The following is a 21,552-nucleotide window of genomic DNA, read 5'->3' as shown; positions in this document are numbered from 1 at the left end:
TCCTTCGATGGATAAAGATAAGCAATGGCCATTCTTTCAAATCACAGACTTGGTCGGCAGGAATGTAGGCGGCAGTCGCCGAACCATCTGATGCACTGTGATGCCAGAAGAGTTCCATTCATTGTAGAAGAATATAGCTGGTTTCTCACCTTCGTTTTCATTCGGACTATCTTGCTGAAAACAAAAATTAAGAAAGTATATTAATTTTAAAGAATAATATTGAAAATTTTGAAATTGGGGATGTTTAATCTCTGTTCCTCCTTCATTAAATAACGTCGATGATTGACGATTAGGACGGCGACCGTAACAAGCAAACAGCTTACAATCATCTGGCAGTAATGATTTTCATCTTACCAGGACATTCGATTGTGATCCTCTGTGGAATACGGAAGTGATAGTACTGCCAAGTTTGTCCGTTAAAACACACAAATGCACATCATCGGATGAGACTAGTCCAGCTGGAAATATGCACGGCGTACCAAAAAGAATCGTCCGATTTGGCACGTCTATATTTCTGCAACTAATAAACATACAGTGAATTTTGTTTTTTGATGAATGGGAAATTTATTTTTCTTCATGCCTCTTCATAGGTGTTAAACATGTACCGCTTGAGATGCACGGCATATGTCAATGCGGTATTCAAATTTTTTTTACACACTGCAGCGAGCATGTCTCGATTTACAGCTTCCACAGCTGCTGTTATGCGACATCAGTTCATTCATTGTTGTAGTCGTGTGAAGTTAGCACCCCTTTTTCGAGAAATATACATTTTTTTCAGAGTTCTTGATAGATATGGCATAGTTCTAGAGTTCTTTGTACAAAATTTCAATAGTTCTGCAGAATTTAGCGAAGAAAACAACAAAATTCGAAAAAATTTTCGTATCGAAAACATTTTTTGTCAATTTTCGTAAAAATTAAACTTGTACAACAGTTCTGAGGACAGTTCTGAACAGAACCCCAAGAGCTCTATCGAAAATCCCAACAACATTTTTATATGGCGATAATGGTTTGAGATAAATTGATTTAATATGGGACACACTTTCTTTACGGAAAATATAAATGTATTCGTACAACAGTTCTGATGACAGTTCTGGACACCACGTGAAGAGTTCTATCGAAAATCCTAGTGAAATTTTCTTGTGCAGGTAATAGTTTAAGAGGTAATTGCTACTTAATTAAGAATTCCATAAGAGCTCCTACTGTGAAGCTGGCACCCTTTTTTTCAGAAATGTATACTTTTTTCAGATTTCTTGATAGATATGTCATAGTTCTAGAGTTCTTTGTACAAAATTTCAATAGTTCTGCAGAATTTAGCGACGAAAACAATATTCGAAAAAATTTTCGTATCGAAAACATTCTTCATCAATTTTCGCAAATTGTAAATAAGTACAACAGTTCTGAGCACAGTTTTGAACAGAACTCCAAGAGTTCTATCGAAAACCCAAGTGACATTTTTTTGTGCAGCTAATAGTTTACGAGATAATTGCAATTTAAGGAGAAAATCTTTTCACTTACTGTGAAGTTGGCACCCTTTTTTCAGAAATGTATATTTTCAGAGTTCTTGATAGATATGGCATAGTTCTAGAGTTCTTTGTACAAAATTTCAATAGTTTTGCAGAATTTAACGAAGAAAACAACAATACTCGAAAAAAATTTCGTATAGCAAACATTCGTTATTAATTTTCGCAAAAAGTAAATTCGGACAACAGTTCAGAGGGCAGTTCTGAACAGAACCCCAATAGTTCTATAGAATGTCCTAATTACAATTTTTTGTGCAGCTAACACGTTACGATATAATTGCAATTTAATTAGGGAACCTCTTCACTTACTGTGAAGTTGGAATCCTTTTCTTCAGAAATATATATATATTTTCAGAGTTCTTGATAGAAATGCCATAGTTCTAGTTATTTGTACAAAATTTGAATAGTCCTGCATAATTTAGCGAAAAAAACAATACTCGAAAAATTTTTCGTATCGAATATATTCTTTGTCAATTTTCGCAAAAAGTAAATTCGTACAACAGTTCTGAACAGAACACCAAGAGCTCTATCGAAAATCCTAATAACATCTTTTTGTGGCGATGATAGTTTATACGGTAACTGCTTTGATGTTAGACCCACTTTCTCCACAGAAAAAGTAAATTCGTTCAACAGTTTTGATGAACAGTTCTGGTTAACACTTCAAGACTTCTATCTATAATCATAATAACATTTTTTGTGGTTGTAATAGTTGGTATGGTAATTGATTAATTGTGGGGCACTCTTACTAAAAAAAAAAAAAAAAAAAAATATGTCTGTTCGTATGCTCTGATGCCAGCTCTGGATAGCATTGTAAGAGTTCTATCGAAAAAACTAGTAACATATTCTGTGCAGGTAATTGTTTACGTAGTAACTGCCATTATTAAGGAATTCTTATGAGCATTTCCCGTGAAGTTTGAACCCCTTTTACGATAAATATAAATTTTTTCACAGTTCTTGATATATATGCAATAGTTCTAGATTTCCCTGCTCAAAACACGAAAAGTTCTACAGAATTTCGGGAAGAAAACAATAACACGGCAAAATTTTGGTATGGTAAAAAATTATTAGTCAGTTTGGAAAAAATAAATTTGTATAACAGTTCCGGATAGCACCAGAAGAGTTGCATTGAAAATGATAAGAACATTTTTGTGGCGATAATACTTTATACAATAATTGTTTTAATCTGATACTCACTTTATCTAATATAGCAAAATTCGTAGAATAGTTCTTGATGACAGTTCTGAATATCACCCACAGAGTTCTACCAAAAACTATAATAACATTATTTGTGACGATGACATTATATGAGATAATTAATGTGGGACTCACTTTTGTAATGTAAAAGAATTAAATTCGTACAAAAGATCTGACGGCATTTCTTAATACGACCCTAAGAGTTCTACCGACAACTGTAATAACATTTTTTGTGGGGATAACAGTTAATGAGATAATAGCATTTTCGAGAGACCCACTTGGTCTACATTATAATAAATTGGCACAACCCTTTTGCTGCCAGTTCTGGATAGCACCGAAAGAGTTCTTTTAAAAACCCTCATAACATTTTTATGGTGCCAGTAGATTATGAAATAGATTGTGTGTTCACTCTGCAGTGGGTGTGCGCCGATGTGAAACTTACTGGCAGATAAAAACTGTGTGCCGGACCGGGTCTCTAACCCCAGGCTGTGACCAAAGAATATCGTCACAATATCCTTTCGTCCAGGAGTGCTTCTTCTGCAATTTTCGTAGGACAACTTCTACGAAATTGGGAACGCAGGAGATGAAGTACTGCTGGAAGTACAGCTATGAGTACGATCGTAAATTCTCACTTTTATTTTGGAAAACCGAAAATCGAAAACCGGATGTATATTCTACTAAATACAAAAAGTCTAAATGTTCAGCACTATACAAATGCCAGTACACCTTCTTAAGACTGACTGTAGTAACTGTAGGTGGAAGCGTGGGATGTGCACGCTTAGATGATTCAAGGAGAGAAGGCTCGTCAGTGCAAAACAAACAGATGGCTGAGAGAGCAGATACATTCACACGCGCCACTAACCAGATGGTGTCACACCTGTCGAGAATCGCACCAGAGGTACAATGAGCTGTGGTGGAATGCTGTTGGCGTGGTTACTATGCAACTTACTTGATGGGCATCAATACACCGTTATATTAATGTACAATACTTGAGAAACAATGTCATTCACACACTCCGAGTTCCTTATCACTCAGTACTAGGCTAAATTACCGGCCTGGTGATAAGCAGCCTATGTACCTCACCGACTACACATCTTCGTGTTATAAGAAAAAAGAGAAAAATACCAAGGGACACAAAATATGAATCCGGATAAACCGGAAATCCGGATTATTGAGGACCAAATAAACGAGGTTCTTATTTACAAATTTCGAACTTCTTATTAACTTTAATACTGTATCCCCTCAACATTATAACACCTCTATCAGTCATGTATTGAATTAGGATTTAAACATACTACTTAGTTCGTTTGTACGATATATTCAGTAAATATACTTACATTTCTATACATTGTAAAGACTTTTAACTCTCGCTGTAGTGTAACTCATCAAACTTCCACACTTCCTTTCTAACTAGAACAAATGTTTGCAACAATATTAACGACATCAATTTCAAATTTATTCGTTACACACAGCACATGTTTTTATGTATCCTAGCGGCTGGTGATGTTGCAATATAACTTTCATCCATGAGGGTCCTGGGCATATTTTTAGCTGTTAGTGGGTCCTGGATGTCATGAGAGTTCAAAACAATTACTGTTTTACGTGATAAAATTCATCTGGTTCTTCCTGATTCTAAAAATATACACTTCATGTGTGCCTTTCATTGTTGTATGTATGATTCAGTATCGACGCTAATGCTCTCTTGATGAGATATGAGCCGAATGCTCGTTTTTATCCACTGTGCCCTTTCGTATTTCATTTCAGCGATTAGTTTATTTGTTTATCAACGTAGTAAGTAGTACAAAGCTAATCCAGAATGTAAACTGCACTTAAATTCTGTTTCAACTGTTTAATAGTCAGTGTCCGCTGTCTGAACGTAAAATATCAGATTAATACACTGCGCCTGGTTGCGTTATTTTATAGGAATTTTGTTATTTTAAGTGGGAATTACTAGATAATGTTGAAGAAATTCGAAGCATATTGTTCGAAGAGCATAATATTATTCGAAATTTACCTGTACCTACAGGTGCAGCCAAAGCAGCATTTGTGATGCTGTAATTACCTCATAGATAACGATATTTGTCTATTGTAGTTTTGTATTCTAATCAGAATTTTGAGAGCATCAAAGCCTCATTTCAGCGTGAGAGAGGGGTAAAATCAATAGATGATATTGAATTGAAAGCCTTCATCAGTCTCTTGTTTTTAATTGTTGTTAACAAAAGTAACAGATAAAGCCTGGAAGATCTGTGTGGAACTGATGGTGGTGGCATTGAAAAATTTCACCTCGCAAACGAACATAAAACGTTTCAAATGTATTCTGGAGAGCCTTAGATTTTACAGTCGCGCTATTCGTGATGAAAGGAGACAATTAGACAAGCTAACAGCTATTCGGGAAATATTTATACTGTGTTTGTACGCAACTACCACAAATCTTACACCCTTGGAGAAAATGTTACAGTAGGCAAGAAGCTGGAAGGATTCTGTGGAAGGTACAGTTTTCGCCAATATGTATCAATCAAAACAAACGAGTATGGATTCTTAAGTGTGGATTCTTAAGTATTTTACCTGTACAATTTGGAAATATACGCTGTGTTGCAACCAGAAGGATTTACCAACTGAGCAATAAACAATTTGATGTTGTTCTGTGACTGTGTAAACCTATATATCAGTCAGGTCGAAATGTGAAAGCGGACAACTGGTTTACTAGTACTGGAATGATAATAGAGCTATGAAGGGAGAGTTTTTCTTTTGTTGGCATGATGAAGAAAAACAAGTGTGGAGATTTCTCTAGAGTTTGCTATCAGTAAAAGAAGGGCTGCCCACATTTCCTTTTTTGACTTCCACAAGACTGAACTCTAGTTTCCTCCGTACCTAAATGGGGAAGTGAGTGATCCAGGCATCACTTTTGCATGAAGATAGTTCGATAGATGCTGACATTGTAGATAAACGGAAGCCATCCACCGTAAATTTTAAAATAGCGTTAAGTGTAGTATTTTCACAGCGGATAAGCCGAATGCTTTATACAACGCTGCAAGAAATGTGCGCTGCTGGTCAATGGTTGTATTTTTGTAATGATCAGTACAGTTGGAATCTATGCACAAGTGATTTATTGTGGCAACAGGAAGAATTGTATCAAAAGGAAAGGGTTCCCGAATCAGCTTTGTTATACAATGTTGTTTTCTTCGCTAAATTCTGCATAACTATTGAAATTTTGTACCGAGAACTCTATAACTATGACTTATCTATCAAGAACTCTGAAAAAAATATATATTTCTGAAAAAAGGGTGCCATCTTCACAGTAGGAGCTCTTATGGGGTTCTTAATTAAGTTGCGATTACCTCTTAAACTATTACCTGCACTAAAAAATTCTACTAGGAATTTCGATAGAACTCTTCACGTGGTGTCCAGAACTGTCATCAGAACTGTTGTACGAATATATTTATATTTTCTGTAGAGAAAGTGTGTCCCACATTAAATCAATTTATCACAAACTATTATCGCCATAGAAAAATGTTATTAGGATTTTCGATAGAGCTCTTGGGGTTCTGTTCAGAACTGTCCTCAGAACTGTTGTACCAGTTTAATTTTTGCGAAAATTGACAAAAAATGATTTCGATAGAAAAATTTTTTCGAGTATTGTTGTTTTCTTCCCTAAATTCTGCAGAACTATTGAAATTTTGTACAAAGAACTCTAAAACTATGGCATACCTGTCAAGAACTGTGAAAGAAATATACATTTCTGAAGAAAAGGGTGCCAACTTCACAGTAAATGAAAAGATTTTCTCCTTAAATTGCAATTATTTCGTAAACTTTTAGCTGCATAAAAAAATGTTAATTGGGTTTTCGATAGAACTCTTGGAGTTCTGTTCAGAACTGTGCTCAGAACTGTTGTAATTACTTACAATTTGCGAAAATAGACGAAGAATGTTTTCGATACGAAAATTTTTTCGAATATTGTTTTCGTCGCTAAATTTTGCAGAACTATTGAAATTTTGTACAAAGAACTCTAGAACTATGCCATATCTATCAAGAAATCTGAAAAAAGTATACATTTGTGAAAAAAAGGGTGCCAACTTCACAGTAAGTGAAAAGATTTTCTCATTAAAATGCAATTATCTCGTAAACTATTAGCTGCACAAAAAAATGTTACTTGTATTTTCGAAAGAACTCTTGGAGCTCTGTTCAGAACTGTGTTCTGAACTCTTGTACTTATTTACATTTTGCGGAAATTGCCAAAGAACGTTTTCGATACGAAAATTTTTTCGAGTATTGCTGTTTTCGTCGCCAAATTCTGCAGAACTATTGAAATTTTGTACAAAGAACTCTAGAACTATGCCATATCTATCAAGAACTCTGAAAAAATTATATCTTTCTGAAAAAAAGGGTGCCAACTTCACAGTAAGTGAAAAGATTTTCTCATTAAAATGCAATTATCTCGTAAACTATTAGCTGCACAAAAAAACGTTACTTAGATTTTCGAAAGAACTCTTGGAGCTCTGTTCAGAACTGTGCTCAGAACTCTTGTACTTATTTACATTTTGCGGAAATTGCCAAAGAACGTTTTCGATACGAAAATTTTTTCGAATATTGTTGTTTTCTTCGCTAAATTCTGCAGAACTATTGAAATTTTGTACAAAGAACTCGAACTATGCCATATCTATCAAGAACTCTGAAAAAAATGTATATTTCTCGAAAAAGGGGTGCTAACTTCACACGACTCATTGTTGTTGGTAACCCCCACAAGAAATAATCGCATACAGTCAGGTCCGGTGACCTTGGAGGGCAGTAATATAAAGCTGAATCATTTGGTCCAGAGCGACCGATCAATCGTTCAGTAATTTTTTGCACTTTCAGATACCAGTGTGGCGATGCCCCATGTAAAACTAGAGAGCTTGCTCTTTCCTACAGTACGTTGTCCACGCGCAAACATCAACTAACACAATAGCTACTATTTTTTAAATCGGATGATTCTTTTTGATACACCTCTCTCTCTCTCTCGCTCGCTCTCTCTGCAGTCTCCAGAGATTCTTTGTAAACAAACACCTGTTTCATGACGTAGGACAGCGGAAGTCTTCAAAAGATTTTTTTCCTTCTGTTTCTTTAAGTTTAGCACTGCAACTTTTGATGACTGGATTCGGGCGAAATCCACTTTATAAACTGAAAATACTTTCATAAATGGATCACGGAACAAGTTTAGTATCTGAAACTTCCTGGCAGATTAAAACTGTGTGCCCGACCGAGACTCGAACTCGGGACCTTTGCCTTTCGCGGGCAAGTGCTCTACCATCTGAGCTACCGAAGCAAGACTCACGCCCGGTACTCACAGCTTTACTTCTGCTCTCCTGCGAGCTTCTGTAAAGTTTGGAAGGTAGCAGACGAGATATTGGCAGAAGTAAAGCTGTGAGTATCGGGCGTGAGTCGTGCTTCGGTAGCTCAGATGGTAGAGCACTTGCCCGCGAAAGGCAAAGGTCCCGAGTTCGAGTCTCGGTCGGGCACACAGTTTTAATCTGCCAGGAAGTTTCATATCAGCGCACACTCCGCTGCAGAGTGAAAATCTCATTCTGGAAGTTTAGTATCTATTTGGACTTAACCTTACCTCTGCCCGTTGATCAATAAAAAATAAAATTAATGCATTCCGTTTCTCCAGCATTCGTTCGACAACAGAAATAAGTGAACGCAGAGTTTGGGCTGGATTTAGTGTTTTATTTGCTTTAAGCTGCATACACTTTTGAAATTGAGCTTGCTGACACTGCCGTTTGCAGCTTAGTTTTAAGTAAATATATACTGTACATCTGTTGCAAGTTCATCACGACGACTAGAAAGTGCATTGCAACTACTATTACCACACAAGTGCGTTGAAGGACAAATGATTCTGTTAATAAGATTCCACGAAGAAGCACTTGTACTCGATGGCTACTGAATTGTGCTTCCCCACCACAGCATTTGCACCATACGAGCCAAATCTAATGACATTTTCTGATGGAATATTGTTTTACTATGGCTTCATTCAGTTTCTCATAGAAGTTAACTCCGTTTTCCCAATTACAGACGTTGTCATTATGTCAGCCAGATTCAAGACCTCCCATGCAGTGAGATATTGTTGAAGCCTGTGCTGAGATTTCTTACCTCTTAGCATCTTTTTTCTCTTTGACGTAGAAACTCTGCACATTCTCTTCATTGTGAGTTGACATTCCACCTGCTTAATAAATTGCGCGTGCCACGTACCGAGCTAAAATACGAAGAGCAGAGAATTACTATCAAACCGTTCACAGCACAACTGCTGACATAGCCACGTGTAATGAGAAATCTTACAGTATAGAAAGTACTTAGTGGAAATCCATTGTTAATTAAATATGTAACTATTAAACCGAACTGTAATGGACACGCAGCGCTACAGTGAACCGTACTGGATGCGTGTGTATCGGAAGACGTTCTTAGTTCGTACACTGGACTAAAAACCTTAACGTGAGCCTAGTTCACTGTTGTGCACCGCGTAATAATAGCTTGATACCAACCTAATGATGTGTGCAGAGTTGGTTCTCGCTTAGAAGCTAAAAATCCCAAAATTATATTTCGCGTATAATCCTTCACTCAGGATCATACTTGATACAGGATTGGAAATTGTTATGCGTACGATCTTTCTCATACACCTGTCAATCCAGATGTAAACACACACACATCGATTCTGGAAATGCGGTTCTAGCTAGCGAATATCCTAATCCACAATCTATTTGTCGCGCTGCCATGTAAACAGACAACAGTTTTTGAAACGCACTTGGTTTGTCAGATTGACTAATTTTTGAAACATTGTGACCTAATTGGACGATGTGACTTATGTAGTGAAGAATTAGAAATAATATACTGAGCACGAAGTTGTTTACCTCCGGTATTTGAAGAGAGACAGACAGACAGACAGACAGACAGAAATTATGTGGACTGCTGACTCAATCTGAAATTGGAGTACCTAATTTCCGGACGCCATTGGTGTAAAACTACTGACGATCAGAGAACCGATATTTGACCGGTCTAGCAAATGCGTGTAAGTACGGAATTAGAATTATTATAATCTAGAACAACGATTCTCTTTTTCCACTTGTTGAAAACAAGAACTCATCGTGGGGAATCTGCCAATATTGTCTTTAATGAAGTATTTAATTGGTTTGAAAATAATAGGTTACCACTAAATGTTAACAAGACCCAGGTTTATCATTTACAACTACGTAAAAAAAGTGGAGGATCAAGAACGTATTAAATGGAATGGTTGTGAGTTACTACAAGTTGAGTCATAAAAGTTTGTTAATGTATACATTGACAGCAACTTAAAATGGCCTGAACATGTTTTACAACGTCTCAAAAAGCTCATCACAGCAACCTTTGCTATTCGTGTGATTTCCACAGTCTATGACCGAGACACCACAAAAATTGCTTATTTTAGTTACTTCCATGCACTATTCTTGTATGGCATAGTTTTCTGGGATAATCAGGCTTTCCAAAAAAGTATTCATTGCTCAAAACACAGTTGTTAAGATAATGAGCGGAGTCCAGTCTAGATATTCTTGTAGAAACTCTTTTAGAAAATTAGGAATACTGACAAATGGATGTCAGTAAGTCTACACTCTATAGTGTTTCATTGGTAAAAATGAGCAACTATACAAAACCAATGATTCATACAATATCCACAAAACCAGGAGGAAGATGGACCTCCATTATGAATTAAAAGCCTTAGTATTGTATAAAAAGGAGTCCACTACATGAGCTGCAAGGTGTTCAGTGCTCTCTCACCATCGCTGAAACCACGAGTCCACCAAATTTAAACAGCAGCTCACACACTACCAACTGGACAATTCCATTTATTCGCTTGAAGAATGTCAGTTGCGTTAACTGTGAGTTTTTCTTTTAATCAAATCTGATGTACTCCTATGCATTACGGTAGTTGGAAGCATTGTCAACATTACTATGTCTTTTATGTAGCTATTAAAATCTACATTCTCAGTTTTTTAAGCATAATTTTGTCGATACACATCGTGTATTTTGTTTTATACCTACATTTCCTCTTGTAAAGGTTTTTTTTGTATGTATATTATGTATAATTCGTAACAATCTGACACGTTCTACATCCATGCAAATGTCTCGCTGCACAGGATTTATGGGATCTAAATAAATACATGAATGTCACTTGGTCGGTTTGCGCACACACATTCTAAGTAGCCATTGCTCCAGAATATCTTTTGTGATGGAGAGATTTGTTTTGCGTAAAAATCAAAAACGTTGCGGTCACTTCATAAGTGATGGCATCGAAAACTGTGCAGCTTCTCTGCATTTGAGAATATAAATACAATGTTGAAGATTTCCAACATGATTGAAATAACATTAAAAAACGTTTGCTGGACACACGGTTTGTAACTGTATCTCCCACTTTTCGCAAATAGCTGCTTTTGCTAATCGTCTTTATTATTATACGATCCGTGTTAGCTTTCTTGTAATGGTACACGGACCTCCCATCAGCCATAGTATTCATTCGGAGTAATTAAGACATAAAAAAGTGCAACCTTCAGAATTTACTTTCGTTCACGAAACGTGTTCAGACGGCACAGTTGAAGCTAAGCATTCTCGAAAAACGTTCTAGTTGAATTTTGAAGAAATGTAGATGTAGTTTACTGATTCTTCGTCGCTTCTTGATAGAACTTTGTAGTTACAAATGAAAAGCACAAAATTGTAATTTTTCTAAAAATATTATTTTGTTAATTGGTTTAAGACCACCAGACTGTATAGTCATCAAGGATACATTGATTAATGTTCAACACCTGTTCCAACAGTTCACCAATATTGTATTATCTTTGACCACAATAGTCACCTGTTAACGACGTAAATTAATACTGTAGAGCAAAGTTTTGTGCTTTTATACAAAATTGTCTGTCTACTTTAATTGTGCTAAATTCCAAGAGTACCTAAATAGTCGTATTATAAATACATTATTAACTAAATGTTATAAAGTCTGTGGAGCGAAGGAGTAAAAAAAGGGGAACCGCTGACCTAGTATGGAGGAAGCGATGGAAGATGATGTATGGGGAGGAGCAAATTCCTTAGGAAAGGGCTGATACAAAAGATGCTAATTATAGAGACGGAAAACTACCTAACCCTCTTTTCATATATACACATTTTTGCGTGTTTCATCAGAATGGGGTGATTGATTAAATCTACGGAAGGGTGTAATTGTTGAAATCTGTATGTGTGTGTTGTAATGTAGAGATGGTCTTTCTGTCGCTATTTCTATAAAACACAACTGAAGAAACGCATATCCAACATAAAAATGGTTAAGCTGTTACCAAAGCAAGCTTTGAACACCTTCGTTCTTCTCTAGGCATTTGGCGGTGGTGTGCCGTGGCCTCCTTCCGACTTTCTGGCTGACGACTGTGGATACCGGTACCTGCAATGTAGCGAGTATGCCGAATCCCGCTGCACCGTGACATTTTTGGTGTTAAATTTCACTGCTAGGTGTGAAAGAAGCGAAAAATGGCAAAGAAAATCACAGGCTCTTAAAGTCTGTTGTTTGATGCTTCTTACTTGTATGCTGAACCACCATGCCACCAGTGTAAAAAAGTGCCTGAGAAACACAACGAGGTCGACCAGCAGAACAATCTTGGAACTAGGCTACCTATGATCGAATAGAGATCTGAAGGTCTTGACACCCTACAGCATAGCCAAGACATCGTTTTAACAAATTCATAACTGGGGAAGACACAAAACACGGATTGACACTTAACTACGAATCAGAATTGAACTAATAAGTCAATTACCATGGGTTGTTTGTATAATCACTGCTTACTGTGTTGGTAAGATAACAGCCAAAAAACAAAGCGCATAGGATCTGTCGGTACTTATGTTAGTGGGAAAGAAACTTATTATACAGCAAGTTCGTATGTTGGAGGGTAGTGATAAAATTAGTTTCGAGCAATGATTATTGTTGCTGAATTGGAGGCTCGCAGGTGATCATTGTAGAGACCCCGCACGACCTTAAGTAGCCTTGCATACATTCAGATCGGATGTTGAGAGGTAGATGAAGACACTTCAAATGAATAAAATCTTTGTCTTTGTAACATAAATACTAAATATTCACTTCAATCACCTGAAAACTACTTGAACACCTCCGAAAGTCATCTAATCCATTACATAGAAAAAGCCATTGTAACTTTCCATCGAGGTCAGGAGTGGCAGAGTGCAAGTTTAGATTTGGGAACGATCTCTAAGTGGATATTTAAAGTGAATCGTTCGGCAATTTACATTATGCGAGTCAGGGAAGTAATGGAAAAACTAAAATCTTCATAGTTGAACAGGTACTGATATTTAAATTGCCATTCACAAATTTTGTCACTTGAAACTACATAGAGGAGTTCATGCTCATATGGAACATGCACGCAATCACATTTCTTGAGTGCTTTTTTAGTCCTAAAATGCGAATCATTGGAAGTAAAAAAAAAAAAAAAAAAAAAAAAAAAAAAAAAAGGCCTCTAATTGAAAATTCTCCATAGTTTCAGTCTCTTGTTTTGGGGTGAACATTCAGTAGTGCTATCGTTGGATCTCATGTTCATCTGTGCACATGCACACACGTAATATATTCCTGACTAAATTACAGTCTGTAAAAGTTGGCAATGTGAACACATTGCCATAAGCACATCTTTTGTTAATACCGTACCAAATGCACCAATACAAGCTTCATGCCACTGCATTGTTGTGCTGTTTATCATCTAGCGTAGAAACCGAGTCTTTGACTTAAATTTTCCTCTAGTCATCACAGTTTTGTCTGTATATATGTTAGATAAGGCATTGGATAAATGAATTTCAGCACACTATATGGTGACTCCAGGAAGAAACAGTCATAAAACATGTCAAGAAAAATTTTGTGACTTATTTGATCACCTGTTTCATGTCTATTAACTACTAAGCTTCTGACAGTCTAAATCATTTCTTGTTTCTACTTAATGGTTGGTTTCAATTAAACCATCTGCAAACAAAGATGTTCATAGTGATCTGGCACTACTGATCTAGTACCATGTACTAGATACTGGTTGAAAATGTCCACAGAATTTGAGGACTTTGGCATTTGTGATAAGAGGATGTGAGTAATGCAGGAGGCTCCCTCTTGCTGCTCCTGTTAAATCTGTGTTCACAGATTCTTTTGGTCTTCATGGCACCAAAACCTTAGAATTTCTATCTAAAATGTTTCATGGTATTTTTTTTTTAAATCCAATGCATGTAAAAATTTATTCTTTGGAAGGTAATTCCAATATGTAAAATAAAATGTTCTAGCTTCTATCAGTTATGCTGTAAAATAATTGTAAAGTAATTCTGAAATTAGAGGTAACTTGGACAGTGAGAAGCTGCAGATTAAAACTGTTCCAGGCCAGGACTCTATCTTGACTTTGGCCTTTCGTGGGCAAGGGCTCTATCAATTGAAATGTTCATAGCCTGACTTGCAACCTGCTCTTACAGCTTTGCTTCAGAACAGTAGGCATCTCCTACCTCTCAAACTTCACAGTAGGTCTGGATAATTTGAGGGGCTAGAACTCCTGGAGGGAAGGATATAGACAGAAACAGCTTAGTCACAGCAGAGGGCACAGTTTCCAGAAAGAAGGTAGGAGAGAGGCACTGTCTAAAGCAAAGCTGTGAGTGTAATTTGTGTCATTCTTGGATAGCTCAGATGGTACAGAAATTGCCCATGAAAGGCAAAGATCAAAGGTTAGTCTGTCACACAGTTTTAACATGCCAGAAAGTTTCAGTATATTTGCCAAGATAATCTATATGGCCATGGCAATTTCTGTAATGCCTTTCAAAGGAACAATACAGCTATCTCTGGCAGTTGGTTTATAATACTCTGTTGCTCTGCTGTAACGATATGATAATCAAAACATGACTGCATCTGAAATAACATTTCGTAGTACAGCCCGTTCACGACTGGTGCTTGTGTTGTCAGGCTGTGCCTGCTGGGCTTGGTGGTGATGACGGCCACTCTGGAGGTGCCCAACTCTCCGTGTCCAGATGCCTTCCGCTACCTGCAAGGCGCAGATGGCTACTGGTCGGGGCTGGTGCGGGTCCCTGCCCCCAACGGGCTGCCAATGAAGGTCGTCACAGAGCTCTACCTCAAGGCAGCACTGCCCAGTGTACGTACAAATACCACTCTGTTTTCGCAATCCCTTCACAGGATAAGGATCAGCAATGGCTGCATAATAGCATGTGAAAGGCCAACAAGAATATGTAGCCACATGGTAGTGACAGACTATTTTAGGTCACAAATGAATTCAGTTTTTGAGATAGTTTCTATTCTGTAGGCAGTTCTGTAGGATCTGTAAGATACCTATCTGCAGCTCCCATAACTTGTTCACTGGATTCCAAATGTTTTCCAGTCTAAAATTCTTTGTAACTGCGGTAATTAGTGCATACCAAATTTGATAACGATTGATGTTTCACGAATTTATTCTTCAAATTTCTCAGTGCCTTATTTCCAAATAACTTGTAGCCAGGTGCATCAAAAATTTATTTTAAAAACTGATATCACCAGTTGACCAAGGAATCTTAAGTAGTATGCTTACTTTGGAGGTAATAAATAAGAATCCCTTTTTGATTCCACAAAATGGAGTTAGTAATCTTAGCGATAAACGAAATTGATTTCCAACTTTTGGGGCTGTGCCACCGGCTTTCACAGACAGCTTTGATTGCTGCTTGGTTTTTGTCATAAAGTGAAAGACAAATGTGCCAGTGGTATTAAGTTTGACAACAGAAATATCAGTTTTTACAAGATAATGTAATTGGATAAAGTAAGTCTACTCAACAAGTGGCAGCAGGACGACTCTCACATACAAAAACATGTTTTACATATGAAAACTTCTGGAGCCAGTGGCTTGTTCTTCCGGCAGTAGTAGTCACCCATGACCCGGGGTTCGGGGTGACTTTTCCAAACTCTCTCTATTCCTAAACCTCTCCAGTCCTCTTCCTTCCCCTTCAACCCTTCTGCGAGGAGGAGGAGGAATCACTGGCCCCGAAAGCTAGCACACACAAACCCGTGTGTTCTCCTGCACTGGCTTTGCTAGTAGATTCTTTATCTATTCAATTACATTATATGGTATCAAATCGGCACACAAAGGGTGATGGTGTGTTGTTCCTGTGTATTCAACAAAAGATAAATGACTAAATATCACACATAAACAAAACTTCAGAATTTGCTTACATGTGTGTTCTTTCTGTAGAATCCAGATCGTAGACAAATCCTGTGATGTGGGTAGTTAATTTTACAGTTTTGTTGTGGTTATTAAAATAAAATATTTGATTGAATTAAGGAAATAACATGGACCAATTAAATATTTAAATATGTATTTATCTGGAACTGCGCGACCGCTACGGTCGCAGGTTCGAATCCTGCCTCGGACGTGGATGTGTGTGATGTCCTTAGGTTAGTTAGGTTTAAGTAGTTCTAAGTTCTAGGGGACTGATAACCTCAGGTGTTAAGTCCCATAGTGCTCAGAGCCATTTTGTACTTGTTAGGCAGGTTCTCTTACAGCATTTAATTACAAAAGCAGAATTTAAATATAAATGCAGAGGATAAATACGAATGTTAGAAGTGAACAAACAGTATAACATGGTTTAGGAACTTGCTTGTATTGTTGAAGCACCCTTAAAACAGGAAATGTCAGCTTAACATCTTTAACAAGAGCTTATCATCAAGTACTCTTAATTTGCCAAAGGAGAACATAAAAAAATTTTGCATCCACCAAACTAATAACCTTCTATACTAGAATCAGGTTTGTGCCACTGTAAGTTAACTCATGAATTGTTGTGAAAGATGTGTTACTATATGAAATATAATATTTCAATGATATTACACTCCTGGAAATTGAAATAAGAACACTGTGAATTCATTGTCCCAGGAAGGGGAAACTTTATTGACACATTCCTGGGGTCAGATAAATCACATGATCACACTGACAGAACCACAGGCACATAGACACAGGCAACAGAGTATGCACAATGTCGGCACTAGTACAGTGTATATCCCCCTTTCGCAGCAATGCAGGCTGCTATTCTCCCATGGAGACGATCGTAGAGATGCTGGATGTAGTCCTGTGGAACGGCTTGCCATGCCATTTCCACCTGGCGCCTCAGTTGGACCAGCGTTCGTGCTGGACGTGCAGACCGCGTGAGACGACGCTTCATCCAGTCCCAAACATGCTCAATGGGGGACAGATCCGGAGATCTTGCTGGCCAGGGTAGTTGACTTACACCTTCTAGAGCACGTTGGGTGGCACGGGATACATGCGGACGTGCATTGTCCTGTTGGAACAGCAAGCTCCCTTGCCGGTCTAGGAATGGTAGAACGATGGGTTCGATGACGGTTTGGATGTACCGTGCACTATTCAGTGTCCCCTCGACGATCACCAGTGGTGTACGGCCAGTGTAGGAGATCGCTCCCCACACCATGATGCCGGGTGTTGGCCCTGTGTGCCTCGATCGTATGCAGTCCTGATTGTGGCGCTCACCTGCACGGCGCCAAACACGCATACGACCATCATTGGCACCAAGGCAGAAGCGACTCTCATCGCTGAAGACGACACGTCTCCATTCGTCCCTCCATTCATGCCTGTCGCGACACCACTGGAGGCGGGCTGCACGATGTTGGGACGTGAGCGGAAGATGGCCTAACAGTGTGCGGGACCGTAGCCCAGCTTCATGGAGACGGTTGCGAATGGTCCTCACCGATACCCCAGGAGCAACAGTGTCCCTAATTTGCTGGGAAGTGGCGGTGCGGTCCCCTACGGCACTGCGTAGGATCCTACGGTCTTGGCGTGCATCCGTGCGTCGCTGCGGTCCGGTCACAGGTCGACGGGCACGTGCACCTTCCGCCGACCACTGGCGACAACATCGATGTACTGTGGAGACCTCACGCCCCACGTGTTGAGCAATTCGGCGGTACGTCCACCCGGCCTCCCGCATGCCCACTATACGCCCTCGCTCAAAGTCCGTCAACTGCACATACGGTTCACGTCCACGCTGTCGTGGCATGCTACCAGTGTTAAAGACTGCGACGGAGCTCCGTATGCCACGGCTAACTGGCTGACACTGACGGCGGCGGTGCACAAATGCTGCGCAGCTAGCACCATTCGACGGCCAACACCGCGGTTCCTGGTGTGTCCGCTGTGCCGTGCGTGTGATCATTGCTTGTACAGCCCTCTCGCAGTGTCCGGAGCAAGTATGGTGGGTCTGACACACCGGTGTCAATGCGTTCTTTTTTCCATTTCCAGGAGTGTATAACCATCTCTATTAGTTTGGCACACTTTCTGCTTCTGTAAATATACAAATGATTGTTTAATAGAGTGGTAGAAGCTAGTCTACATCTTCCCCAGCCAAATCCTGATAACCCATCCATTCATTTAGCAGCTCTTTTTTCACCTTCGTATACGCCATCTATCCACAGCTGAAGATGTTACCAGTTAACCACAAACATTATGCATTGTCATAAGTCCTCTGACTAGATTGATGCGACCTGCCATATCTTTCTCCCCCCTCATCTCAGAGTAGCATCTGCACCTCAGTTTTTTTCTGGATGTAGTCCAATCTGTTTCCCCCTAAGTTTCTACCCTCTACTGCTCTCATGGAAGCTATTGCCAGATGTATGAACACATGTCCTAGCATTGTCTGTCTCTTCCTTTTGTCATTGTTCCTTTACCTGCCTATTTGTGGAGAATACCCCCTCCCCATTCATTATCTTATCAGTCTGTGGTGCCGATGAAATCGGCACCAACATCAATATGCATTCATCTTTGGACTCTAAACATTATCTTTGGCTGTTCCGCCATGTTCAGTTTAGTTCTTTGTGATTCTTGTGTGTGTTAAGGCTAATAAATGAACTACTGCTAAAGGGGTGTGGTTATTGGTGCAACCAACCCGAACACACCCCTCACTGGTGACCGCAAGTTGTAACATCTTCCTTTTTCGCCGTTTTACTGTGTCCGCGACCTCCGCGTCGGTTATTTTCGCGTGTGGAATAGAAAAGCAACTGGAATCACTCAATAGAGGAAAGTCCACTGGACCTGATGGGATACCAATTCGATTCTACACAGAGTACGCGAAAGAACTTGCCCCCCTTCTAACAGCCATGTACCGCAAGTCTCTAGAGGAACGGAGGGTTCCAAATGATTGGAAAAGAGCACAGATAGTCCCAGTCTTCAAGAAGAGTCGTCGAGCAGATGCGCAAAACTATAGACCTATATCTCTGACGTCGATCTGTTCTAGAATTTTAGAACATGTTTTTTGCTCGCGTATCATGTCATTTCTGGAAACCCAGAATCTACTATGTAGGAATCAACATGGATTCCGGAAACAGCGATCGTGTGAGACCCAACTCGCTTTATTTGTTCATGAAACCCAGAAAATATTAGATACAGGCTCCCAGGTAGATGCTATTTTTCTTGACTTCCGGAAGGCGTTCGATACAGTTCCGCACTGTCACCTGATAAACAAAGTAAGAGCCTACAGAATATCAGACCAGCTGTGTGGCTGGATTGAAGAGTTTTTAGCAAACAGAACACAGCATGTTGTTATCAATGGAGAGACGTCTACAGACGTTAAAGTAACCTCTGGCGTGCCACAGGGGAGTGTTATGGGACCATTGCTTTTCACAATATATATAAATGACCTAGTAGATAGTGTCGGAAGTTCCATGCGTCTTTTCGCGGATGATGCTGTAGTATACAGAGAAGTTGCAGCATTAGAAAATTGTAGCGAAATGCAGGAAGATCTGCAGCGGATAGGCACTTGGTGCAGGGAGTGGCAACTGACCCTTAACATAGACAAATGTAATGTATTGCGAATACATAGAAAGAAGGATCCTTTATTGTATGATTATATGATAGCGGAACAAACACTGGTAGCAGTTACTTCTGTAAAATATCTGGGAGTATGCGTGCGGAACGATTTGAAGTGGAATGATCATATAAAATTAATTGTTGGTAAGGCGGGTACCAGGTTGAGATTCATTGGGAGAGTGCTTAGAAAATGTAGTCCATCAACAAAGGAGGTGGCTTACAAAACACTCGTTCGACCTATACTTGAGTATTGCTCATCAGTGTGGGATCCGTACCAGATCGGTCTGACGGAGGAGATAGAGAAGATCCAAAGAAGAGCGGCTCGTTTCGTCACAGGGTTATTTGGTAAGCGTGATAGCGTTACGGAGATGTTTAGCAAACTCAAGTGGCAGACTCTGCAAGAGAGGCGCTCTGCATCGCGGTGTAGCTTGCTCGCCAGGTTTCGAGAGGGTGCGTTTCTGGATGAGGTATCGAATATATTGCTTCCCCCTACTTATACCTCCCGAGGAGATCACGAATGTAAAATTAGAGAGATTAGAGCGCGCACGGAGGCTTTCAGACAGTCGTTCTTCCCGCGAACCATACGCGACTGGAACAGGAAAGGGAGGTAATGAGAGTGGCACGTAAAGTGCCCTCCGCCACACACCGTTGGGTGGCTTGCGGAGTATCGATGTAGATGTAGATGTAGATGTAGATGTATATGTATTACATTGACACAGCACTCGAACAATGTCTTCGGCCCAGCGCCTAACGCCGGATTTTGTGATAGAGATGCATCGTGTTGTGGGCGATGTACACCCGCTAGGACTGCAACAAAATACCTCTCACTTGATGATTTCGCCAAACGTTTTCGAGCCTGCAACAATAAATGAGGTTAGGAGTGTGCATGACTCTGGCTATCAAACACCTTTGTTCCCGCCACATGTGTCCTCCCTCATCAACTGCACAGTTACCTCTTATGGACCAATGCTGATTTCTGCAACTGCTTCGTCAGACAACCTACTACCGCCAGGACTAGGATTTGCTACAACGAAATCCATGCAGTACCACACGGATACCTGCCACATGGCCAGACGTGCTTCGTTCACAGGTCAACCACCTCAGCATCTGACAAAGTCCGCGCCTGCCTCGGTTCAGCATCGGCACATGGCTTCCTACTTCGATACCTCGGCCTGCAACAGGAACAATAACTTGCTATCTGTGCATGACCCCCACCTCTGTCCCACTGCTACGCCTCAGTGTTTCGTACCACGACATTCACCTTATCCACACACCGTTTTGAGTGGAGTGACTATGAACAGTGAACATTCACACATTCCGTCCCACGTTCGACATCATTTCCCACACTGTGCTTCTGGACAGCCCGCACCTCTGCAGCCTCCCTGCAACACAGGTGGCCCCGGCTCTGATCATATGTCGAGCTTTCTGCAGACTAACACGCATTCTCAAATTTTCAACTTTTTCTCACCTGTCGCCCCACCCTCCCACCCCCCACCCCCCTCCACGCCGGCTCTATTCGAACTTACGCTGCCATTCTTGTCACATCTCGGTGTGTCACCCACATCTGTCTTCCGTGACGCGTCAATCCGCAACGCGTCAATCCGCAACGTGTTGAACACCCGCAACCGCAATTGACACGTTATGGTGTCTCACCCGCATCGGCCTTCCGCATCACAACGGATCATTCTCAACCACAACGTGTCACCTTCACGCTGCCACCCGAACAGCCATTGTTGCCACATCCCCTGGAGGCACACTCTCCTGGGATACTACAGCAACAACAGCTCGTTTCAGGCAGTGCCCCAACGAACTCAACTCAGCCTGTTCTTCTGAACATCTTACAATGCTTACCGACACTGCCACTGTTTAATCCCGACACTGCCACTGTTTAATCCCGACAGAGCTACAACCTGGTTCAAAATTGCGGACAAAGTGTTCGACCATTACAAACTCGATGAGTCAACCAGGTTTGTGCGCCTCATCAC

General features: G+C 40.0%; 1 protein-coding gene across 1 annotated transcript in view; it reads left to right on the top strand.

The window, feature by feature from the left end:
• The window catches only part of LOC124711890 (serine protease gd-like), a 307,706-nt gene that overhangs the window by 202,624 nt on the left and 83,530 nt on the right, over positions 1-21,552 (top strand). Inside the window, exon 2 of the mRNA XM_047242134.1 lies at positions 14,686-14,872. Coding sequence (XP_047098090.1) covers positions 14,686-14,872 — 187 coding nt within the window. The remainder of the gene's footprint in view (positions 1-14,685; positions 14,873-21,552) is intronic.

Source organism: Schistocerca piceifrons, chromosome 8 (genome assembly GCF_021461385.2).
Source record: "Schistocerca piceifrons isolate TAMUIC-IGC-003096 chromosome 8, iqSchPice1.1, whole genome shotgun sequence".
Taxonomy (NCBI): Eukaryota; Metazoa; Arthropoda; class Insecta; order Orthoptera; family Acrididae; genus Schistocerca; species Schistocerca piceifrons.
Note: the sequence above shows the minus strand (reverse complement) of the source record. Positions and strands in the feature narration are given on the sequence as shown.